The sequence below is a fragment of the Narcine bancroftii genome, chromosome 2 (assembly GCF_036971445.1).
Source record: "Narcine bancroftii isolate sNarBan1 chromosome 2, sNarBan1.hap1, whole genome shotgun sequence".
In the NCBI taxonomy this organism is placed as follows: domain Eukaryota; kingdom Metazoa; phylum Chordata; class Chondrichthyes; order Torpediniformes; family Narcinidae; genus Narcine; species Narcine bancroftii.
Genome location: NC_091470.1, coordinates 32,457,351 through 32,483,809, shown reverse-complemented (window position 1 = coordinate 32,483,809; position 26,459 = coordinate 32,457,351). Strand labels below are relative to the sequence as shown.

The 26,459-nt window shown below is 39.7% G+C and overlaps 1 protein-coding gene across 9 annotated transcripts in view; it reads right to left on the bottom strand.

Annotated features, from left to right (window-relative positions):
* Positions 1 to 26,459, bottom strand: part of prima1 (proline rich membrane anchor 1) — a 104,807-nt gene that overhangs the window by 33,820 nt on the left and 44,528 nt on the right. For 2 of the 9 annotated variants that reach the window (XM_069916200.1, XM_069916203.1), the window contains one exon: positions 24,893 to 25,279. The exons of the other annotated variants lie outside the window; for them this stretch is intronic. In XM_069916200.1, coding sequence (XP_069772301.1) covers positions 25,238 to 25,279 — 42 coding nt within the window. In that variant the 3' untranslated portion in view covers positions 24,893 to 25,237. Of the gene's footprint in view, positions 1 to 24,892; positions 25,280 to 26,459 lie in introns of those variants that run through there. 9 annotated transcript variants of the gene reach the window in all.

Here is a 26,459-nt window from a genome sequence, read left to right as displayed (position 1 = left end):
CTCTGCATTCTCTGTTTCAGGCTTTGCCTTTCCTATGGGATTAACTGCCAGGCCATCTGTTTGTTAGTGTAAAATCACCAGAAAATAAACATTCTAAATCAATTTTACAAATTAAAGCTTCCAATGAAGCAGCTTTAAAGATTTCCCTGAGTGCAAGCCAAGGCACCTCATATTGCAGTTCCTGATTCCTTGCCTGGTTTTGCTTTCCAGCAGTTGTCGGTTGCAATGATTAATGATGGCCTTGGAGGAAAACCCAAGATCTCTGGACTTTGAAGATCTGGCATCAGACTGTGGGGATTCTGCATCGGCAGTCGCAGTCTGGCCTGAGTTATTCCAGTTACAAGATCAAGGTTACAGTGAGGTATGATTGTGGGGAGAGTGTGGTGGTACACCACTGGCCTACTGCAGGGGGCAACATCTCTACCTGCAGGAGTGTACTGCCAGCCTATTCAGAGTTGCTGCAGCTACAGCCAGGCTGGCTCTGTGGAAGTCTTTGTGGATTAAAGCCTGTTGTACAGTCTTTATCTTGTGTGTGTCTGATTCTGGCTAACAATGCACCATCGAGAGTAAGGTTGATGTTTCCTCCAACTATAATTTGCAAGTCAGAAGGGACTGAGATACCATATGAGTGGATGCGGCACAGATGAGATGGGCTGAAGGGGCAGTTTCTGTGCAGTGGTGTTCTACAGTTGAAGTGGTGAATGTGGGCTTGATTTTGACATTTTAGAAAAAATTGGATAGGTATATGGTTGGGTGGGATGTGGTGGGTTATGATCTGGATGAAGGTCAATGGGACTTGGCACAAAAATAGTTTGGCACACATGAGATGGGCCAAAGGATCTGTTTCTGTCCTGTAGTCTTTATGGGAGGTTAAACTTTGACACATCCTCTTTAACCATTTCACCGCCTATCTATGGCCACAGCATCATCACTAGATAATGGTTAGCTACCACCCTGGTACTGGGGAATGCAGATGAGTCTATCTGTCAATGAATCACCCGTGCTGCCTCTGGTTAAACCCCAGGCCTCAGGTGAGAGGGGAAGTGTATCAGAGAGTGCCTTGCAATGCACTTGGGTGACGTGGGTAATCATGATGGAATAGTTTGCACTGTTCACCAATAGTGACGTGGGTAGGAGTGAAAATGAAGTTGATATTATTGGTAAAAACCGAATTCTGGAGAAATTCAGCAGATCAGACGCCTAACTTTATTTAGCAAAGATAAAAATGCATAACTAATGTTTCGGGCCTGAGGCCTTCATTGAGGTGCCTGCCTACATTTTTTGCTCATGCCTTAATGAAGGGCTCAGGCCTGAAATGTTGGTTATGTCCCTTTACATTTGCTATATAAAATAGATTGTTTGTTTGACCTGTGAATTTCTCGAACATTGTTATGACTTCAATGAAGGCATTGGAGATTTTCGTATTTTACGTTGTTGTTATTGGTACCTAACAGACATTATAAGGGTTAGTGCCACACCTTTCCAGTGACCGTGATCGGGCCTGGGGTTCGAATTCCGCACTGCCTGTAAGGAATTTGTATGTTCTCCCCATGCCTGTGTGGGTTTTCCCCGGGGGGGGGGGGGGGCTCTGGTTTCATCCCACCATTCGAAACGTACCTGTGGTGTAGATTAATTGGGTGGGATGGACTCGATGGCCGAACTGGCCTGTTGCTGCACTGTATGTCTAATTTTTAAAAAAATTATGCCAGGCACAAAAGGAAAGACTGATCACTTGAAAAATCATAAAAATGCTGGAGGAACTCAGTAGGTCTTGCAGCATCCATAGGAGAGAAGGAGGGCAGGTATTCATGTTTCCCTCAGCTCAGCTGATCACTTGTGTGCATTTAGCTTAGCTATTAGTAAACCTGCTTGATGCTCCATCACACTGCAAACTGAATCTAACTTGTGCAGTGAATTCTCATTACTCAGCAAGGCATCCATGCTTGCCCAAGTACTGGGTATCGTAGATTTCCCACATTGCTCCAGAGAAATGGTCAATCCACAGGACTATAACCGTATCAAAGATGATAACGGGAGTCTTCCTTGTGCCCCCGCCAATGACATGATCTACTGGGACTGTTGTCTGAAAAGGGAGTACACAATGAGTGAGGACCCCTTCCACCCCGCACACAGCAGCTTTCAGCTGCTCCCGTCAGAAAAGAGATGTAGGTGTATCAGAGCCAGCACCACCAGGCCGAGGAACCGCTTCTTCCCACGGGCAGTGAGAATGCGGAACGACCAAAGGAACTGCTCACATTAACTGTCTATGACTCTCATTCATGAAACAAAATTTATTTATTTGGATAAAATTGTCCTCCATGTGTATTGTTTGTTTGTATGTGTATTGTGTCTGGTTGTGTGGCTGCACGTTTTGCACCGAGGGCCAGAGACCACTGTTTCTTTGGGTAGTACTTGTGCAATCAGATGACAATAAACTTGTCTTCCCAGATGGCCTAAGCAGATGTGATTCATCCATCCTGATCTCTTCAATTCCTTTATCTGACAGCAAAACAAACATTGCATCTGAATCAGCAGTACAAAGGAAAGCTGGCAAAACTAACCTCTTCAACTAGGGTCACTGTCAACCCTGTAACGTTAACTAATTGTACCACTGTACCAGGATACAGTGAAAAGCATTGTTGTGTGTGCTATCTGTGAAATATTCAACAACATTAAAAAAAAATCAGTCACTTAAAAATTTGAGAAGTACTAAGTTAAAAGCACTGAATGCAAGACCATAAGTCATAAAAGCAGAAATAGGCTATTCAGCCCATCAAGTCTGCCCCACCATTTCAATCATGAGCTGATCCATTCTCCCACTCAGCCCAACTTTCTCCCTATAACTTATGATGCCATGACTGGCCAAGAACCTATCAATCTCTGGATTAATACAATGACTTGGCCACAACTGCATGGGAGTTGAATCCACAGATTCATCACCCTCTGTCTAATGAAATTTATAATTTTAAAATAAAATATGATGTATAGCATGGTAACAGGCCTTCTGGCCCATGACCATGTGCTGCCCAGATATACCAATCAACCTACAATCCCTCCAGAGTGGGAGGAAACCAGATCAACTGAAGAAAACCCATGTAGACATGAGAAGAACACACAAACTCCTTGCAGACAGCATTGGGATTTGAACCCGGGTCACTGGTGCTATAATAGTGTTGTGTTTACCTTGTGGATCTCTGTTCTAACTGGATGCCCTTCAACCCTGAAGTTGTGCCCGCTTGTTCTCGACTCTCCCACCTTGGGAAATAACCTTTCTACATGTACTCTGTCCATGCCTTTTACATTCAAATTGTTTCAATTGGACCCCCCCCTAATTCTCCTAATTTCCAAAATGTAGAGGCTCTAAATAGGGTAGTTAAAATATTTAGCCAAAAATTAATACAACGGATTATAAAGTAACTGAAACTTGCTTTGCTTCCCCAGTGGTACATCCCTATTGAATAAATGGAGTGTCTGTTTCTGCACCAGGTCTAACCTGCCAAGGAGTTGGTGCAAGTGTGTGCTCCATGTGGAGTTGAACTACATTTAGGAAATTACTGGAAATAAATGGTCAGGAAGTGAAGGAGGTTGTGAATTTGCAGAGGATTCGTAACCTTGCTGAGACATTAAGAAAGGCCTGCACTTTTGCTTCGATTGCTGTCATTTTCCTGCAAAACTTGGTCCATTACATCTTCCTTGCAAAATATGACACTGGGAAGTTATGAATAAAAAGAAATTTAATAGGATTATTTTTTTCTTATAAATATCAGAAAGCATTGTTTGCTTGGGAGTTAATTTCATTTTTAATTATTTTTCGACATACTTGCAATACCTCGAGACACTATTATAACAAACTTATTTTATATGAAATTTTAGTTTGTTTCATTGAATAAACACCAGATCTTTCCACCATATTTATTTCCTGTTTTTTTTTAATGTCAGAATTTTATTTTATTAATACATTAGTCAGGTTATGACTCTTTGTCATTTTTGAGGTACATGCACATAGCCCTTTTGGCCCATAAGCCCGGGCCACCCAATTACAATCAATTGACCTCACCCCCAATATATTTGGGACAGTGAGAGGAAACCAGAGCATCCATGCAGACACAGGGAGAATGTCCAAGTAGCACCAGATTCGAACCCAGGTCGCTGGCGCTGTAGCAGAGTTCCATTAAATGTGCTGCCCCGAAACACAGGTTGTGTATTATAACCCCATATCCTCCTAAACTAACAACAATCTTAGGAGTGCACATTTAGGTGTATAATATGATATAATTTACAGCATCCTAAAGTGGTCACGTTTTGATTCCTGTGAATACCCCTGAGTAATACTTATTGAGGTGAAGGAATGACCATTGCACTCATTTTCATTTCAGTTCCTGTATCATTTTTCCTGGATTGGATGAGTGAAGAGTGGATTAGAACAAAGTGATTTCCAGCAATATCATGAAAACCTTATTAGATTGGAAGTTAATATCACTAATCTCTGCAGCAGCTTTAAATTAGCACTGGCATTGAGAATTCCTTTGTACATTGTTAATCCCTCCTCGAATATTGTTCTTGGAATACAGGTGGAAGGAGCTGGTCTTGTTGCAGGCTTGACATCTTGTACCCACCTGTACTTTCCTGTTCCTCTTATCTGCTTTGCAAAGATGCCCATATTAATCCAGCCAGGTCTGCAGTAAAATTGTCCTGAATACAATCAATAAATAACGCGGAACTAGCAAAACCTTTCAAAAGAATTAAGTATTTTTTTTCAATTCACGAATGGGTTAAAATACACACTGGCTTTAAATCACAAACTGAGATACAAACCAGAGGACATGGGTTAAGGGTGAAAGGGGAAAAGTGCAAGAAGAATATGTGGGGTGGGGGGGAGCTTCACACCGAGAGAGGTGGGAGTATGGAACGAGCTACCGGCTGAAGGTTTAAGAAAAATTTGGACAGGTACGTGGCTGAGAGAGGTATGGAGGATTATGGACTGGGTGCAGGTCAGTGGGACTAGGCAGAATAATTATTCGGCACTGACTAGAAGGGCTGAAGAGCCTATTTCTGAGGTGTAATGTTCTATGGAAACTAATGTCAGGAAGTATCACTCCCTTGTTATCGGACTCCCTTGTTAACACCTACAGCAAATGTTAGCTTCTGGTCAAAATAGCATTAAAGAGGGTGCTAAAACAAACATAGGACATTTACTTAAATAATATTTAGCACTTAAATATTATTCAGCGCTGAGTACGTTTCCAGTACATTGACTTGAAGCACAATAGATTTTAAAAAAATTCTCTCTATATTGCATAGTTTGTTTATATTTCTTTATCTGCTTAGATTTCTTTATTCATTTACATGTGTATGTTGTGCACAGTTTTTTTGCACTACAAGTAAGTGGTAATTCTGCCTCGCCTGCTGGAGAAAGTATCATACATGTTGTCATGTATGTACTCTGACCATAAATCTGAAATCTGACTAGTTCAAAACTAAGCATCCATGTGCCTGTTAATGTGGGTCACGTCTCCAGAATGGAGGACCATCGCCTTCCCAAGATCGTGTTATATGGCGAGCTCTCCACTGGCCACCGTGACAGAGGTGCACCAAAGAAAAGGTACAAGGACTGCCTAAAGAAATCTCTTGGTGCCTGCCACATTGACCACCGCCAGTGGGCTGATATCGCCTCAAACCGTGCATCTTGGCGCCTCACAGTTTGGCGGGCAGCAACCTCCTTTGAAGAAGACCCCAGAGCCCACCTCACTGACAAAAGGCAAAGGAGGAAAAACCCAACACCCAACCCCAACGAACCAATTTTCCCCTGCAACCGCTGCAATCATGTCTGCCTGTCCCGCATCGGACTTGTCAGCCACCAACGAGCCTGCAGCTGACGTGGCCATTTACCCCCTCCATAAATCTTCGTCCGCGAAGCCAAGCCAAAGAATTAACAAATAAGTAATTTTGCTACATTTTTGATTGTCTTCATTGAAAACAACAGGAAACATTGTTATTGTGATAAATTTGAAAGGAAAACCTGGTGGGGCTTATTAATTTTTTTAAAAAACGTGTTGCATTCCAAGAGCCTGTTGCCTGGATATACGTGTTCTTCTAAGTATTGAGGAAATTTAATGCTGAATAACAGACTTTTGGAATGTGTTTAATTCTCGCATTGTTCAATTAAACAGCCTGTAAACCTCACTTGTTGGAAGGGGTGAAGAGGGTTATTCACCAGGATGTTGGTCAAGACTTGAGGCCTTGGGTTTCAGGAGTAGTTGAATGGGCTGGACCTTTAATCCCTCAGACAGAGGGAGCTGAAGGATATCTTCCAGAGGTTTATAAAATCATGAGGTTCATGGATAAATGCCCTCAATATTTTAACATAACAATTACAGCACGGAAACAGGCCATTAGGCCCTTCTAGTCCGCACCGAACCAAACACCCCTTTCTAGTCCCACCTCCCTGCACAATCCCCATAACCCTCCATCTTCTTCTCATCCATATACCTGTCCAACCTTTTCTTAAATAATACAATTGACTCCGCCGCCACTATTTCTCCCGGAAGCTCATTCCACACGTCTACCACTCTCTGAGTAAAGAAGTTCCCCCTCATGTTACCTCTAAACCTCTGCCCCTTAATTCTTAACTCATGTCCTCTTGTTTTAATCTTTCCTCCTCTTAACGGAAATAGTCTATCCACATCCACTCTGTCTATCCCTTTCATAATCTTAAATACTTCTATCAAATCCCCTCTCAACCTTCTACGCTCCAAAGAATAAAGACCTAATCTGTCCAATCTCTCCCTATACTCTAGATGCTTAAACCCAGGTAACATTCTGGTAAACCTTCTCTGCACTCTCTCCACTCTGTTTATATCCTTCCTATAATTAGGCGACCAGAACTGCACACAGAACTCCAAATTAGGCCGCACCAACATCTTATACAATCTCAACATCACCTCCCAACTCCTATATTCCATGCAATGATTGATAAAGGCCAGCATACTAAAAGCCTTCTTCACCACCCTATTCACGTGAGTTTCTACCTTCTACCTTTTCCCAGGGTAGACAATTCTTGGACTGGTGGGCACAGGTTTAAGGTGAGAGGGGAGACATTTGAAATGGATGTGAGGGGAATTCACTCACTGGAGGATTTGTATCTGGAATGAGGTGCCAATGGAAACTGTAGGAATGGGTATGATTTTTGGCACATTCAAAGGATTTCGACAGTCACAGGATATTTGGACAGATGTTTGGATCAACGAGGATTAGAATGATTATGGATCAAATGCTGGCAGATGTGAACCCAGAATAGGAACTTGATTGGTATGGCTGAGTTGGGAGAAAAGGCCTATTTATACAATTTTATTTTTATCACATGATGTAACATTTTGTTCCTCATCTTTTTAAAATAGTAAAGTGAATCAGGGAGTCAAGCCATCCCAACACAAGAAGCATCAAAGTTGGTCACAATTTACTTGAATTAGTTGAGGAATTTATCAGATATCTTGTTTCACCTTCCCACAACAATGCATTTTCAATATCTATTAGGACCCACCTCAATCAAAGTAAATAATAAAATCACCTTGATTCTTCTGATGGAATGGCACCGCAAACTCAATGGGCTTAATTCTGCTATTCTTCTTAACTATTGACTGATCTAAATTATGAACGCCTGAAATAAAAACGGTACGGGAATGCTCCGAAAATTCCATGGTGTTCAACGCCGTGACTATAATAGTTTAAACGCTCACCACACAGCAGCAACACATTTCTCTATTGCAAACATCTGTACATTTTTTAAGTACATTTGACACAAAGCAGTGAAATTAATGTTTAATGGAACCAATAGAAAATGTTACTTTTTAATTAAAAAGTGAGGATAATGGAGGTCTGTAAATTAATTATTTTATTTGCTTCCAGATGCTATTCGCGTGCATGAAAATCGGCACACAATTTTCAAAATGTTTGTGTCAGTTGAAAGGAGTGATAGAATTGTAAGCATAGCAGGAGATTATTTACCCTTTATTAATCCTAAACAACAAACTCAATCAGAGACTCATTTAAGGTCTCTTGCTTTGCACATTATTTATTACTTAATATTTTTTTCTGTATGGCACAGTCATTTTGTTTATCTTTCTTTGCCTACATTCTCTCATTTTGCATACATATCTTCTCTTGAGAACAGTTTTTTTTCCACTTCCAATTAGTAGAAATTTTGACTGACAGGAAAGAGTTGTATGTGATGTCATGAATGTACACTAACAATAAATTTGAACTTTCTTCTCAGAGCTGCTAACAACTGTCAAAAAAAATAAGGGCCTTGAAATTCAATCATGTAGACCAGTGATTTTTTTTCATATCCCCAATCCTCTTCTACACAAAGGAGTGGATTCAATTAATAGCCAATATTGTCTACTCTTGCATGACAGAAGGGCTACCTTCAATATTTTGTGAACAGTTTTATGCCATTGTTACAAGTGGAATTGTGTCCCTACTGTAAGTTTTTCTTTTAATAATATTAACTCTACTGATGTGTGGTCTATCAGCAAGCAAATTCTAGTTGTATTGTAAGCAGAAGAGAAAGGTTTGTATTAAGGAACTGCAAATGGATATTACAGTATGATACAATCAGAAGAAATTACCCTGTCAGTTTCCAAAGCAAATCTTTCAAGGTCTCTTGCTATGAACCATCAGCCTTTAATACTTGCCCTTGGTAAATAGGTTCAGTTTTCTGTAGAATTTACTATTCTTTAAATCAATTCTGTAAGAGTGAATTTTTATCAAATTTTTCCGGGTTTTGTGAATTCCTCAGGGTGCAATACAATTATGCAAACTTCTGTCATGTACCAATGATCTGAAAAGATGGCACTTTAAAAAAAAACTGTTTACAACATTGACATGATGTTGATGTGGGACTTCATTAGAATGTTTTTCACAGTCTTTAAATGACTTGTGCTTGAAAGTACTAGAGTAACCTATACTTTGTGTACCTGTTACCACTGGCAGCTTAAACAGCCATAAAATTATTCTCCACAGCATACTGGCCCATTAGCTATTCTGTAAGATATTAAAACAGATTATAAATGTGTTCATTTATGTTGAAGAATTAATTAATTTCCTTTTTGAATTTGTTACATGGATTTCTGGATGACTATTATAGGTATTTTTTTAATATAGCTTCAAGGAATATTTGAACTTGCTGAAGATGCACATTAGAGCATCCAACCTAAACTAAAAGAAGAACATTTTAATATATTTATTAAAAAAATTTAGACATAGAGTACTGTATCATGCCCTTTTAGCCCATGAGCCTATGCCACCCAATTGACCTAAAACCTCCAGTTTGTTTTGAACGGTGGGATGAAACTGGAGAAACCAACGCAGACATGGGGAGTATGTGCAAACCTCTTAGAGATGGCGCAGGATTCGAACCTCAGTCTTTTGTGCTGGTGGTGTAACAGCATTGCACTAACCGGTACAGTAACAATGCCGCCCTTGTTTACACATTTATTTATTGATACGCTTCTGAATGATTAAATATGTTTCTTATCAGAGAGCAGAAGGAATGGAATCATGCCAAAGGAATGAATAATTGGGACATTTGTGTGTTCAAGACAAACAAAGATTAATAAACATCTTGCGCATAGATTTTCCATTGAAAGGACATGCATGGCCACTATATTATAAGAAGAATGTAGGTGTGGGAGAGGCTCTAGAAATAGTTTTTCTTTTCCAAGAGATACTGCAGAGTAACAGGCCCTTCTGGTCCACAAATGCACGCCGCCCAACTGCACAAATTAACCTACAAACCCGGCTTATTTATTTTTGAGGGTGGGAGGAAACTGGAGCACCTGGAGGAAATAGATGGTCACAGGTAGGGTGTACAAACTCCATTACAGACGGGACTGATTCAAACCCAGGTCGCTTGCGCTATGATAGTATTGAGCTAAACGCTATGCTAACCATGACGCTTATTTCTGTGCCATAACCATTCCATGATTCTGAATGGTAGGGATCTTAATACCAGTCAGAAAGACTTTGGCCTACCCACCAAAAACAATTTCTTATGTTCGCTCATCACATTGTTAATCTGGTGTTTTTGCTTCATGTACAAGACTGTTTCTGTCGTACTGGTAATCCAACTGTTAAGTACGTTGATTATTGGCACAAGAATTTCTTGTCCTTCAGGGTCAAAGCATGAGGCTTTAATTTATTGTGACATAAAACATGTATCTTTCAATGAAATTCTCAGAGCTAAAGCTCATCTGACAAAATGCTATCTGAAAGGCATTACTCTTGCAACGAAAGACCACTGAAGAATAAGCTAATTAATAACCAATCCCATTTCATTTTCCATGAGAACAAAGTTGCCCTTGGGTAACATCTCAAATATCTGCTTAAAACACTGGCAGAAGATCACTTGTCATAAGACATTATAATCTCTTCTCTACCAATTGCTCTAAGGTTTCATTGTACTGCTTCAGAGATTTGTGTTTACTGTTTGGACAGACTAAATATATACCAGTAAACAATGAGAGAAACCCCAAGGAGGGTGGAAAGATTTTCAACTTCAAGAGTTTATTTTTTAAAAAAAATTGGAGATTTTGTTTTGATTAAAGTCTCCAGTATATATTTACTTGGGTAGGATCAGACATTATTACATGATAAATTGGAATAGCAACATCTACCAACTGCATATGGCCAGTGAAACATTTCACTGTTTAAAAATGCCCTTCTCCTCTTGAAGCTTTATTGTGAAGATTTTCTGGAAGACCTGGGATTTGAAAGCGAAGAACTGCAAGAAGTTCCTGCAATAAACATTTTAAACTTGCCTGTAAATGGAGTTGGTTCACGAGTCATCGAATAAATGAACAACGCTCAAAAAGTTAGGACCAGTATGTTTTGATATGAGAAAATACTTAATCATGTGCAAAATCTTCAATTCTGCCAAAGGATCACTGATGCAGATTATAGTACTTTCATACCTTCAAATTTGAATTAATTATTGAATATTTTAAACTACTTTGCCTTCTATTTGCCTTCTAATTTCCTTTTCTTCTCATTCGCTGATTTGACATTGAGTTAAATATTTCTCCTTTTGACATTATGCTGCACTGCCCTCCACAATGTTTGGAACACTGACACATTTTAACTAATTGGGGCAAGAAGATGGGAATAAGTTTGATAGCATCTGGTTCATTGTCCATACAGAAATCTGATGGCAGAGGGGGAGAAGTGGGTTGTGTGCCTCTAGGTCTTCGTCGTCAGGCTCCCATACATTGTTTCCAATGGTAACGGTGTGAAGAGGGCATGGCCTGGATGCTGGGGGTCCTTGACGATAGAGGCTGCTTTCTTAAGACACTACCTCTTGTAGATGTCCTCGATGGAGTGAAGACTGGTATGACAGAATATAGATATGTTTTGGGGAGATAAACTGGGCCAGTGTTTTTAGTGTAGGTCACATACAAACACTTTAAAACAGATCTTAGTTAAAATACTGGAAGTCTGCTAGTGCTAGACATATCAGCCCCAGAGCCTCTGCAAAAGCTTTGGAGAATGCCCAAGAGACTTCACTGATGGATTGTTGTTTACAAAAAGGGAACAGATAAAAGAAGTTGTCGGAGCTGCAGATTGTCTGGAGAGAAACTTGCTGTTCTAGGAGGATCATGTGGTTTTTCTCAGAGGGAGGGAGGGGAGAAAGAGAGAGAGAGAGAGAGAGAGAGAGATCTCTACAGTTTTACAGTCAGCAGCAGCAGCTGGGATTGGAGCAGGATGAGCTGGCAAACTTGTGGAAAACCCCATTTGGAAGATGGGTTGTGAGCACTTGGTTCAGCCTGGTCAAAGCCCTTGTGGCTCATGCAAGAGGAGAGGACCGGCTGTCTAGTGTTTCATTTGAAATAAGAGAAACAAAAAGGCACTCTTTGATGACCTGAAAGAAAGAGGTTATCATCTGGAGAACCCTGAGGGGGCAAATTTCTTTGGCAAGACACTGAAGTGGCTGATTAAAAAGGAATTAGTTGTGGGTGTCCAGCGTACAACAAATCTCTCTCTGACAACCTTTCAAGCAGCAAAGCCTGGTGAACTTTATAAATGTTAAATTCTGTGCCCAGTATAAGAATTGCCTGCAATGAGTGAACATGGAGGAATGAGAAGTGAGATTGGACTGTGAATCAAAGAACTTTTCTGAACTTACACAGACATCACATACACCTGCGCTTAGAATTAGAAGGGAGTTAGGTTAGTTCAGTCAATAGTGATGAGTTAAAATTTGATCCTATTTTCATGTTTAAATATAATTAAAAGCAACTTTTGTTTAAGAAACCATTTGTCTTGGTGAACATCTATTGCTCCTGGGTTTTGGGGCCCTCTGGGCTCGTAACACTGGTACCTGTGATATTGCTGCCCAGTTAACAACCCTGGAGTTTTTCCTGTGCATTGGCACCTCTGTACGAGACAGTGTTGAACCCTGACAGAAGTCTCTCCACTGTGTACCTGTATAAACTTAAACTGAGAAATGCAATTGTCCTTGTCCTTTGAATTTGAGTGGTCCTATCCTCTCCCTGCTTGCATTCTTGTTTTTAATGTAGGTAGAAAGTGTCTGTTGACATCTTATCCTACTAGCCAAGGAAATGTAAAGACCACTTTTGGCCCTCCTGATTCTCGGTTGATTTCTTCCCTGCTTTAAATACATTTCAAAGGGTCTGATTTCTGCTTCCCAAATGTTACATATGCTTTCTTGTGACTAAAAAATATATTTACTTTTAATAAAAATCAGCGTTCGTGTCATATGATCTACATAATAAATATGACTTGTACCATCTTCAATTTTATTAAAAATTAAAATCAAGAGTACATTATAAATAGACTCTTTTGATACATTTGTAGCAGATTAGGTCAGCAATGAAAAAGCACATAGGTTGTTGCATAATATGTACTAAATATAGTGAAGGTTGACAATAAGTTACAAACTTTAATTAAAATTGAACTCTTCCACCAAAGACCATTTTCATAAAAGATATTTCAGTGCACACATCGAAAATGTAATTGTCATATCTCTGAACCTTAAATATTTACATTCATGCATTAGTTCTCAATATCAGTTGTGTCTGCAATACATTTTAGATTACAATTTCAAATGCACAGATTGTGGGTATACTTAAGTTTTTATGTCACAGCTAATATATTGCAGGATAAATTTACTGTTGCAAATTCTACTAACACAAATTATTATATGTGCAGTAGTTAACAATAGATATTTATTGCTAAAAAGAACAGCTGGATCTAATATCTCATGAGAGCTTGAGCTGGCTGCTTTAAGGCCTGGCAAATTAAACAATACTATTTATTTGAATGACATTGGAATGAAAATACTGCTGCATTTCACCTTAATCCTTTATGTTGGTCTTGTATTGTTCTAGGCGTTTTTTTGTGGGAAAATATATTCTTATGCAAAGGGTTGCTTTTGTACATCATAGCATTTTGGTGACAACCCTGCTTTAATCTACCCTTTCTGATGTTGGATTTGACTTCAAAAGATTTGCGGCTGCAGTAATCTCATTATGTACTTGACAGAGAATTTCCTATTTATGATTCCAGCCTATTCTCTTACCGGAATCTATTATTTAATTGAAGTTCATGATCAAGGAAATGCTTTCAAATACAGGCAGGGAAACTACAAATTCCTCAATGTTGAGGTGCTTAGAGAGGATACAAAACAGACCCAACAATTCACATTGAGGTATTTTTCTAAAGGGCAATGTGAGTGTTTTAAAACACATTATTTTAATATTTTTTTTAAAGCTGAGCCCATCGACTGCAAAGCTTCTATTTAAAATTTTCAAACAACAAAGAATTGTTTGTAAGCAAGCACCTTGATGCCTGGGCTAAGAGTGAAGATATTCATGAGATGTCAATCATGAACACATATTGGAGAAGCACAAAAACTGTAGATGGTGGAATCTTGAGCAAACAATAGCCCCTTTCACACTTGCATGTGGCCCCAGGAATTAACGGCCAATTGGCTGAAAAAAGGGTCAAGTGTGAAAGCAAAATCGTCTGAATGCTCGCATGAAATGATGTCATCTCATGCTGGGGATAGACGGCCTCGACCCCAACCGCAATCCCCGGCGTCTGCAGGCGCTGGTGTTGCAATCAGCCAAGTGTGAAACTGAGAATTGCATTCGGACACTTGCAATTGAAGGTTGAACAGTCCTATCCCCGGGGACGGCTCCTGGTAAGTATGAAGGCAGGCAGTGGCCAAGTGTGAACAGCACAAACTCTATTCCTCACCAGGACACTGAACGACCAATTTACTGGGACACAAGTATAAAAGGGGCTAATGAGAAGCTGGAGGAACACTACTGGTCAAGCCGTGGTTTGGCCTGAAACATCGATTTCTCACCAAGGATGTTGCCTGACCTGTTCGGCCCCTCCAATTTTTCATTCTTAAAAACACAGACCACTCTTCCTTTAATTAAAATGACTTTGTATTTCCATGAACAAGGTTCAATAGTAATTTTCAATTTTGTCGCACTTCTTTATTATTCAATGTTACTCATCAGCACCTGAGAAATTCTAACACTGTCATGTGAGAATGCTGATAAAAGTTCAGAAGAAAACCCTGCACAAGGGCATATATCCCAAACGTCCTAATAGCTGACTAGTCTTACCAGCTCACCTGTACCACTGGCACCAGACGGCTCGCTGTCTAGTGTAGGAACAGCAACGTAATGCTTTACAGCATCCACTAATTCATAAAATCTGCTGTTGCAGGAAGTAGATGCACTATTTATTGAAGGAAGAAGTTCACTTCTCCAAGCAACCTGAAGAGTTGCGGATATGGGAGAGATTTTAAAAAAAAATGTTGAAACAATATTAGGATATCTGTAGTTTGATAAACTCATTCTGAAATCCCTCTAATGGCTGTTCATTAATTTTCATCATTCTTTTGCTATCCATCTGTGAATTTTAAGTCCATGCAGAAGATTGGAATGTTCTTTATTTTCAGGCATACAGTAGCATTGCGTGGAATCTGTTTGGATTCTAGGATAGAACAGCAAAGCTAAGACTGATAACTCCCTATGGAAGAATGAGAAGAAGAAAACCCAGCTGACTTGTATGTGCCAAGTGGTAGTCTGAACAATAAAAGCGGCAGTTCTGGTGCCTGGAGAGTTTGAGCTGGGAGGGGTCAGTGAACGTTGTAGTAATTGCCTACATAAATCAGAAGAGTTGTGTTTACCTATTGAGCAGGCTTGCTCTGCCGGAAGAACTAACTTTTGACCGACATATGAGATTTGCGTAAAAATAGCTACTGTGGTAACTCTAATGGGAATCTTGTTTGGTGCCAAGCTTAGTGGAGTGTTACAGATGAAATGTATTAATCTGCAATAAATCATACCACTTGTTCTCAATGATCGCAATATCACAGAATATATTATGAAATAAAGCTGAACACTTTGGTGCATCAGTAATTTTCTAGAAGCAAATCCTGAACAGACTCCTAAATTCTGAAATAGATTTTTCACCTATTTGAGTCAAGTTGAGAATGGAGAAAGGCCATCTGGTCTTTCCCACCAGTCCATTCTGTATTTGATCCAACCAGTGTCAACTAGTGCTTTCAGGAAATGTGTTATGTTAAAGAGGGCAAATGACTTGGTGAAGAAATTTAATTTATGACCCCATTCTTTTCTCTGCAAGGGAATTTTGACTGGCTGGTTAATTTCATGGGGTAACAACAGTCCCCGCTGTGGTACTGTAGAACAGTCCCCGCTGTGGTACTGTAGAACAGTCCCCGCTGTGGTACTGTAGAACAGTCCCCGCTGTGGTACTGTAGAACAGTCCCCGCTGTGGTACTGTAGAACAGTCCCCGCTGTGGTACTGTAGAACAGTCCCCGCTGTGGTACTGTAGAACAGTCCCCGCTGTGGTACTGTAGAACAGTCCCCGCTGTGGTACTGTAGAACAGTCCCCGCTGTGGTACTGTAGAACAGTCCCCGCTGTGGTACTGTAGAACAGTCCCCGCTGTGGTACTGTAGAACAGTCCCCGCTGTGGTACTGTAGAACAGTCCCCGCTGTGGTACTGTAGAACAGTCCCCGCTGTGGTACTGTAGAACAGTCCCCGCTGTGGTACTGTAGAACAGTCCCCGCTGTGGTACTGTAGAACAGTCCCCGCTGTGGTACTGTAGAACAGTCCCCGCTGTGGTACTGTAGAACAGTCCCCGCTGTGGTACTGTAGAACAGTCCCCGCTGTGGTACTGTAGAACAGTCCCCGCTGTGGTACTGTAGAACAGTCCCCGCTGTGGTACTGTAGAACAGTCCCCGCTGTGGTACTGTAGAACAGTCCCCGCTGTGGTACTGTAGAACAGTCCCCGCTGTGGTACTGTAGAACAGTCCCCGCTGTGGTACTGTAGAACAGTCCATGAACACACCAATTGCTTTTTCTGAAGAATGAGGGAAGAAACCTAAACGATAATCACATTTGCCAACTCCTGTTCTCAAATGGCACAGACTGTTACGTGGCTGATCTCCCAGTGAAGGGAGACCTAGTAACAAAGAAAGGGGAATAAGTGAATGATACTGCAACCTGGGAAAAAAACCCAGCAGTTTAATTTGCCCATTCTTGAATCTATTAGAGCCAATTGCTAACCTCTTTCGTTACATAAACTACTGCATTAGAGGAGCCATTTTCTAAAGGTTTTATTGTAACTCCTTTTACAACTATTTTTCCTTTGTGTCACGAAACTATGAGTGGGCAGCTTTTTGTTAGAATAATACAGGATTGCTTTTATGTTTAAATCTCTGAAAATTTGTCAAAGAATAATACAGCCTAAAAATAGGCTCTTGGGACCAACAATTGTGTACTGACTATCAATTGACCATTCACACTAATCCTGCATTAATTTTGTTCTTTAAAATCTCTCCTAATTCTCAACAGCTCTCCAAATCCCCAGATTGTGCCACTTTGCTATGCAGGTACTCCCCTACTTGCGACCAAATTTAAAAAAAAAAGAGAGAAAGAGAGAGAGAGAGATACACATATGTATGTGCATATACATACACACATATGTATGTAGCATAGATACAAGGCATGTAAGAGCCAAAATGTGCATGCTCACTTTGCTTGTCAGCGCCCCGGGGTCTGCAGGCTGGACACAGCCACCTTGGTTCCTGTGTGCATGTGCAAGTCTTCAATTTGCGTATTGGAGGTTGGTTGGCACATATGCAAGAGTTAAGGGCATGAATTCAATATCAGGGCGCTTAACTTTTGTGCATGAGCCAACCGACCTCCAATATTCAAACCCACTGTGCCAAACTGAAAACTCGCGCATGCGTATTGGAGTCAAGATGGCCGCACCCAGCCTATGGACCTCGTGACACCAAATAACAAAGTAAGTACGCACATTTTGGCTCTTTCCTGCCCTGTATCCCTGTTATAGTTTGACAAATACAACATTTGCTTTAAAAAGTTTGCTTTAAGACTTTGGTACTCTATTTCGAGATACAACCGTAATTGGGACCGACGGATCGGTCGTAAGTCGAGGAGTACCTGTATATTCAGGGCAGTCTGCAATAGCTAATACACCTATAGATCCCTACCTCTGTTAGACATGGAAGGAAACGGGAGGCCTAAGAGAAAACTTAGCAGTCACCGGGAGAATGTGCAAATAGATACAGAGATGACAGCTGAGGTCAGGATTGAACCTGGAACAGCAACACTATGCACTTTGCTGCCAAATCACTTTCTAACATCAAATGGAATATGAAAAGTCACAGTTAGAAGCTGTAACTCCAAATGTTTTCCGTAGTGCATCATATATTGTCGTGATAATTCCACTTCCAGTCCTTTTGTCCTCTGGATAAGTACATGAAACAATCAAGAATTTTTTTTCGCATGCTAAAGATCTGTCTATTGCTATTGTTTTCTCAATATCATAGGCCATTTTATATCATCAGACTGTTGAACCTTAAAATAATTATTTTCTACACAATGTGCAATAAACTTGCAATATTTCGAATCTTAAATTGTATGAATGGTGGATACAATTTGTATTAATTGCAGCTAATTTTAAGACTCCTTTTCTCAGAAGCTATTGTCTCTCATCATTCAACACCAATAATTTAAACTGTGAAAATGTATTTCTTCTATTTGCAAAGGGGAAATACTTGAATGTTACCCCATAGAGAAGGTTTTGGACTCTCTAATGAAGATGGAGACAGTGTATTGGAAAGAGTTGTGGCTGTCACATGACACCACTACCCTGCCTAATCGGAGGACACACCAGTTGCCAATCAAGGTTTGGTTTTGCCCTACCCATTAGTGCACACCTTGCTGTTGTACCCATGTAATTTACCTGGACTGGATTGTCCAGCTTGCCTGTACTTGCCCTTGGGCCATTGGCTGTTGTAATTGGATTAACCCTACTGGTACCAAACTATTTTATTCTGCTAAAGACCTGGATTGGACCCTCCAGCACTATAAAGGTGCTATGTGTTCTTTGTTCTCGCTCTTTGTCAGCTTGGGACCACCCTGCTTCACTCCAGGCCTTGAAAAATGGTAGGGTGCTGGAGAAACTGTTGGTAAGATGTGCTCTGTTCAAAGCATTTGGATCCTTTAATTAGAGTCCCTTGTAGCATGGACCTGTGTCTGCACTGAGTCAAGTGGTGGTAGGGCATCATAGTGAACTTTTTTCCTTCATCCTTATATGCACCCATTCATTGCATCTCTGTGTGTATTTTGTTCCCACACTATTTTCCCCATGTTTGTTATTAATTGTCTGCTATTACTTCACAGCTGGTGTGTGTGTGTGTGTTGCATCTGTTGCTATTTCCCACACTTGCCTTCTGTAAATAAAACCCTTCCCTATCTAAACTGTGTCCGGAGTCCTTGCTTTTGAGACCTACCAAACCAGTTTCCTCACTCACAACAGACATACAGAAGCTTTAGTTGTAAATTAGATGGGACATAATTGACTACAACAGAACATTTGTTGGACTTGCTTAACACAAACGAGCAAGAATGATTGAAAGTCCGCTCCTCTGGAACGTAGGAAAATGAAGCTGGTGGCTATGTTTACCTGTGATTGGTCAGGTAGAAGGATGATAAGATTAATGGTGCATGAACCATGACTAAACTTTTGGTGGTGTGTGAACGGGCAACTACATCTGTTGTGTCAACAGGCAGAAGCACAACAGATGACATTTTTGCGAACCAAATGATGGAAGTGGAAGTAACTTTGGATCCTGACCTCTGACCCACACCTGAATTTGCAAAGAATGCCAATGAGTGTCATTAGTCTCAGCAGTACTTTAACAGCAAATTGCGTCTGAATGTTTATATCTAATTGATACTTCATTGTGAAGGGGAGCCTATTCATAATAAATGAAGCATTATTTTTAAAATGGAGAACTTGATTGAAGGATCATTTCCAACAATGAAAAGAGCATAGTAATTGCTTATACTTAGTTTTGTGGGTTTTGCACTGATTGCCCAGCCCTAATGGCACTTGAGTGGTGAACTACACTTTAAACTGCTAAAATCCTGGATAGAAAGGTTTCTGCGTAGTGCGGTTGGGTGGGATTTAGACCTTGTGATGACAAAGGAAAAGTGATGCATTTTCAAAGGAAGGATGGCATGTGATTCAGAGGAAAACCTTCAGTTGACGATGTTCCCAATCACCTGCCACCCTTGTCCTTTCTGCTGTCAGACTAGGCTAAATAAACAAGTGCAGTGCATTTTAAATGCAGTGCACCTTGTAGTCCTATTGTACGACAGTGGAGGGAATGAATGTTCAGGGTGACAGATCGGGGACTGATCAGGCACATTGCCTTGCCCTGTATTGTTGGAGCTACATTAATCCAGGCAAGTGACATGTACTTGCAACTTTTATAGATGGTGTAAAAACTTTGGGGTGTCAGGACATCCAAGTTCTGGCCTCCCTCAGTTCTTGAGATGGTTCAAATGAATTTTGGGACAAAGTGATCTCCGTGACGATGAAACTGGTAATATCATTAAATATGGAGGGCAGGTGTTTAGCTTTCTCTGGTAGGAGGTGATGATTGCTTGGAAATATTGTGATGTGAATCTTAACTGAAACCTGGACATCACTGCATACAGGCATGGGATGTTTCATTGGGCTGAGGAGTTGCAAATGACATTAGACATTGTACAATCATAGCAAACATCTCCAATTTTGACCTTGTGATGGAAGAAAAGTCATTGATGAAATGCTTGGAGATCACTGATCGCAGGACACTGATCTGACCACAGTCATCATCCAGCAATGGATGATTTTGTCCTTGATAACCACTGATATGAATTATAGCAGGGGTCTTTGATGCCAGAATTATGCCAGAATAATGCCTGATGTCCCGGAAAGTCATTCTTGCATCACTTGCTTTTTGAACCAATACAGTGACAATATCTGGAAGTGAGTGAGTGGTCTCGATGATACCCAATTGAACATCTGCAGGTAGGCTATTGGACAGTAAATGGTGCTTGAGAACACTGTGAGGGACTTAACAACTTCTGACAAAATGATTTGAGAGCCAGATGAAAGGATGGTGATTGGCTGGATTTAATTTGTGTTTTATTTCTTGAACAGGAGATATCCGCAGCAATTTTCCAGCTTGTTGGGAGGGTACTCAGTGTCATAACAATGGAAAAAGCTTGTTTAGAGACATGGCTGGTTATGGAACACGGGTCTTCAACATTGCATTAATAATTTTGTCTGATTACAGCATTTACAGTTCCAGTGCTTGCACACATTTCCTGATATCCAATTGAGAAATTCTTGGAAGTCTAGCTTTTGTGAAGGTAGGGATATCAGGAGGAAGCCAAAATCAATCATTCACTCAACAATTAAGGCTGAGCATGGTTGCAAATTATCATAGTCTTTAGCACTTGCATGCTGGGACCTCCCACCATAGAGGGTGGTCATGTTCTGGTAGTCTCCATCTCTTCAGTGTATGCAATGCCTGTCATTTTGTACACATGTGCTCCTGTATTGAAACTTCATCAACTAAGTCTGGTAATGCTCCTGGTACAACCTTCTGCATTCCACCATTAACCCACAAATTCCCCAGTGTTGCACCACTGCAAATTTAGGAAACTGAGCCTCACCTTTGTGGTAACTTAGTGGCAGGATTTTCCCCTGAAGGCAGAATGAATATCTCTAGGAAAGACTGAGTAGTGGTTGGGCGACACAAGAATATTAAAATTGACTTAGATCTTAAAAGGAATTTTCTCATGATTCACAAACTTTGCTTTGTATTTAATATCGCCACAAAGCATCGAAACCAATTGCTGACAACACTAGTGACACTGGTAAATGTTGATGTAAGCAGTGGTAACCTAATAATCTTCTTACACCATAGGAGAATTTACAAGAACAGATGTGTGCTAACTATTTATCTTTTCACTCTATCATGTTACTGTCAAATGTTTCAAAACTTCAGAATACAATTTAGAAAAATCAGTCAGGACTTGTTGCTTGGCAAATGCCATGCTGATCATTTCTACATTCAGTCTCTGTACATTTTAGCTTTTGCATGTGGAATATGTAATAACTTTGACATTCATGAACACAAAAGAAAACCGTTACTTCAGTACGTTATGGTTAAGTTCTAGATAACTTGATTGTGTATATTATAAACCAGGTTCACAAATAATTATTGGTTCTTAATGGAAAACAGGTGAAATATGGCTTTAGTTTTACAAAATGCTACAGTCAAAGATGTATTTTAGTTGAATAAACTAAAGCCTTTTTTACAATAGACTGTTTTTTAAGTCAATTGTAGAAAGGCATCCATGAAAAAATACCTAGAAATCTATCAAATTTCAATAATCTTTTATTTTAAGAAAATTCGACCGAGTAGATAATGGGAAATAAAATTCAATGAAAAATAGAAATACTTCGAAATGGCAAAACAACTGAAATAATACAAGGGTTAATTTAAAAAAAAAGATGAGATCTGTCATTCTGAATAATTGTTTTGAACCTGGTCTACCAACAATGTTTATTGCAGAAAGATTGTGTTTAAAGGTTGTCAATTCAGTACAGTGCATTGGAAGAAAAGATAATAAGATGCTGGGGCCAAGTGCAGTTCAGAAAAGTGTTGGAGAAACTCAGCAGGTCTCACAGCATCCATAGGAAAAGGCAGTCAAAGTCAAAGTTTCATCCTGAGCACTTCATCAGGAATGTGCAAAACATCCCCCCTCTTCTCCTTCCCTCCCTTCTCCGATCAAAGAGCTAGCCTTCTTAATCCTCTGGTCTCTCTACTAGTTTTCAGATCTCTTTTCCCACTCGTATCCATCTCTTGCCAGTTAACCTCTGCTTTCCTGCACTCCCACCTGTTTTTCCGCATTCCTGAAGAAAAGCTCAGGCCTAAAACATTGATTAGTTGCTATGTGTCCTGCTGACTTTCTCCAACACTTTTGTGTGTTGAAAAAAGATATGTTAGCAGCAGGCAATATGGGATTCTGCTTCCAAAACGTGGCTTCATTGAATTCAGTGGTTAGCCCTGATAAACAATTGTACATGGTCAGTGAGGAGGAATAATCTTAGTGTAGTATAAAATGGGAAAATCAAATGGGATAAATAGTCCACCAAATGCATTTGGGACAATTTCTTTGGGTGATGCATATCAAACCAACTAACCTTGTTTTGATATAGATGTGATTAGTAATCTCATTCTTGGGGATTCTCCTGGAGAAATTGATTGGAACAAGCTAGAACTTGATGTTGGTTTTCAGACAGAAAATACTAATAAAGCTGTTTAACTTAAATTAAGCAGTTCATTTGGGCATGAGTTGGTTAAGATGCATTGGGGAAAAAGATCAAAGGAATTCCTTGTAAATGAATCACAGCAAACATTTCCAATGATCTTCCATTGAGCAAAACAAAATCTGCAGAAAAGGTGAAGCTTAGTATTAGTTTAAGAGGCTTATAACATTATCAATGAGAAGGAATACTCTGGAAAAAGATCCAAGGAGAGGAAAAATTGCAAAGTGAAATAAGAAAATGTTTGAAACTTTAAACAAATATCTTGTCTGTCTGTCTTTTAGAAAACATTTGAGTGTACCTGCAACATTGGGTAAACAAGGTTCCGATGAGAGTTAAAACTTTGAAATTGGGATGCCAAAAGTTGTTTAAATCCCCTGGATCTAATGGCCTGCAAATTAGCATTCTAAAACAGGTGACTGTGGTGATGACAGATACCTTAATGGTGATCTTCCAAAATTGTCAAGATCTGGACCCTGCTCCCAGCTTGGAAGGAAGGAAAATTTTATTACAGAAATGAAATTCAGAGGTGATTGGAAACAGGAGATCAACTGACCTGACGAAGGTTGTGGAGACAGCGAGCTATTAGAAAAGATGTTATTATAGGACACGTTAAATAAATTAGGCAGAGACCACACTTTTGTATGAAACTAATCATGTTTGATAAGTCTAAATCACTTTTAGTGATGTAACTGGGCAGATTAGTCAGGGAGCAGTAGTATAAACATTTTCAAAAGATATTTGAATAGATAACATCTATTGATGCATAAAATAAAGGTTCATAAAACAATTGGTGATGTGACAGAAGAGCAAAATTTTCAGATTGGCTGCCCACCAGTAATGGTTTCCCAGTAGGATTATAACTGGGCTCTCAGCCATATGTAGTTAATATTATTGACATAGATGAAAGGATTGAGTATACTGTGGCTTTGGCAGCAGCGCTGAAAAGATTGACAAGATTAATTTCTGGGGATGTGGATTGTTCCATGAGAAGAAATTGAAAAAGATTAAGGCATTCTCCCTGCTTTAAACCACAATGGTTATTTCATTGCAAAGTATAAAGGATCCACGAGAAATTGGCAGGATAGCTACTGAGTAGCCGTTTCCTCTGACTGTAAAGTTTATAATTGGAGGGTAATACCCAACGTGCTGGAGAAACTTGGCAGCATTCATAGAAAGTAAAGGGTAACCAAATGATTTAGCCCTTTTACTTCCTAAGGTTCCAAGCCTGAAACATTGTTTTTTTCCAAACCCTTTTGTTCCTGTGGATGTTGCAAGATTTGCTGAGTTTCTCCAGCACACTTACGCATTGTACTTGACCCCAGCATCTGCAGATTAAAAAAAAATCTATTAGAACTAGAGGGAATAGTTTTGGGGTCAGCACCCAGCAAATCTAGATTGAGGTGTGACATCTTTAAAGATCTGTTGAACCTTTGGGATATTCTTATGCCACCAGGCTTCACCCGTACTCGGTTTATTGAGTATGCAAGACCAAACCTTTCAGATTTTTGTGCACTAAGGAAATCAGATAGGAAAGCAAACATGAAAGCATCAGCCCATGAGTTAATTGGGTAGATTATGGAAGGGGAGTGAGAGGAAGCTGGAGACATAAACTTCGGTTTACTTCTGCCTCTATTTCATATTTATGGTATATAAAGTAAATGTTTCTGATCTGTTTAAGTGTAAACCATGTGATGTGGTTTTGAGGGAAATAAAAGTGGTATTTTGCTAATTCAGTTATTTTTTTTCGATACTTTTAATCGTGATTTCAAAATACCATCAGTCGTACCGGTGTAGAAAAGGCTTTGTCAGCTATATTATGAAATGACAACAAAGAATAAAAGCACCTGGTTGAAAAGTTATTCACAAAACCTGGCTGTTTTCTGAAAGGATCGGTACGGTAAGATGAGATGCCTTCATGAAAGGGATTACATAGTCCATCAGACTGCAAATATGGTTGGGGTGATGGGCCAGCATGTTCATTGGCTTTTTGGATGTGATCTCTTCCTTTAGGTACTGATTGGTTTTACTCATGTAGTGTAGGTAAAGACTTCAACATCACTGCTTCTGTTTCCAAATGAAAGGCATTTACTTTGGAGTTTATAGAATACTTTGAAATAACTAGTTGAGATTTACCTGGGTACTGAAACATCTTTATTGTTGCTTTCAATGGACACTACAAGCAGCGATTGTACCTTTTTGTGAGGTCTTGTCTCTCAGTTTGATTGGCAACTTTGTTCTCCACCTTATGTAACTGGACTGAAGGGCGATTTGCTTCTCTGCTCTGAACAGGTGTGTTTATATTTGTTTGAAATTAGGTCTTTATAATTGTCCTCCTGACTTTTTCCAAACCTTACACACATTGTGAATTTCAAACTAAATCGTCTCCAGACTGGAACCAACTTTTCATTTTTAAGCTTAAATAAGTACGCTATTTCTGTCTCGCATTTTGTTGTTTTGGGAAGTCATTGCATATTCAGCTCGACTTGTCCCGTTCTCTTCTTTCCGCATTGGCTTCCTGATTCCAGTGTGGGAAGGATGGTTAAATGGAAGGAAAAACAAAAAAAAAATGTTAATTGTCAGTACTTAATACTTTTGGGAAGTTATCACTTTTGCAACGTTAAATGCAAGTTTTCTTTAGAAAAATCAAAGTTGTGGATTGATTTTAATGAATGAGGAAATCATCTTTCCACTTCTGTGTCTAAAACTGGACAAAATGTCTTATTTAAATAGTTGGAATGAACAGATTTTGCCACAAAAGAAATTACACATGTTATCCATGTTAATTAGACTGCTTTACAATATGCCAGTTTATCCTCTACCCGAAATAAAGTAGTTAAAGCAGTTACTTTCCTAAAATTTGTTTCTGGTGCCAAAAGGTTGCACTGTAAGGTGTCCATTAAAGAAGCTCAGGTGTCCAACACGACAGATTGTGATTTATTATACAATTGGAAATTTGATTTGTTCCTTTTAACAAAGCTCGTTACAAGGAATCAGTGGCATAATTTTCCATGTTAAGAACATTTGAAATAAGAGGGAGAATAGGCTTCTGCCATTCACTGAGACAGTGGCTGGTCTGACATTGTTTCAGCTTTATTCCCTGCCTGTTCTGTGTTACCCTCGACTACCCTGCAGCCTGAAATTCTGTCAGTCCCTAACTTGATTAAATTCAATGACAGCCTCCATTAGCTCCAATTTAGAGCATTCCAGAGTCAAACAGGACTGGGAATATGCAGAGGGGTGAGATGATAGCCGCTAAATCTGAAACAGGAAGAATTTCCTTACTTTTTAATTTAAAAAATTTTTAAAATTAATTTTTAATTTCCTTACGGCCTTTCCCTACTTTGCCAGCACTACTAAAAGGAACCATCCACTAGTTGTAGTTCATGTGCAAATTGACTCCACTGGCTGCAACCAATGGTTCCATGAATGTTTGGTGCTTTATGAAGTTCATTAAGGTTGACCAGGAATGAGAGGTGGGGGATTATAGCTGAAGTTGGACGTGTGGAGTGGTGTAATGATTCTCTTATTCTATTTCCCTCATTAGGATGCATTTTTCTGTGCCTTGCCTACTTAAATGTCTGTCTAATGACTTCTCGACTGTAGTGATTGAATCTTATTCCACCCCATCTCTGACCGTGAATTCCAGATATCAAACATTCTCTGTAAAAGCTTTTTTAAAAACTTGACTACTCAGA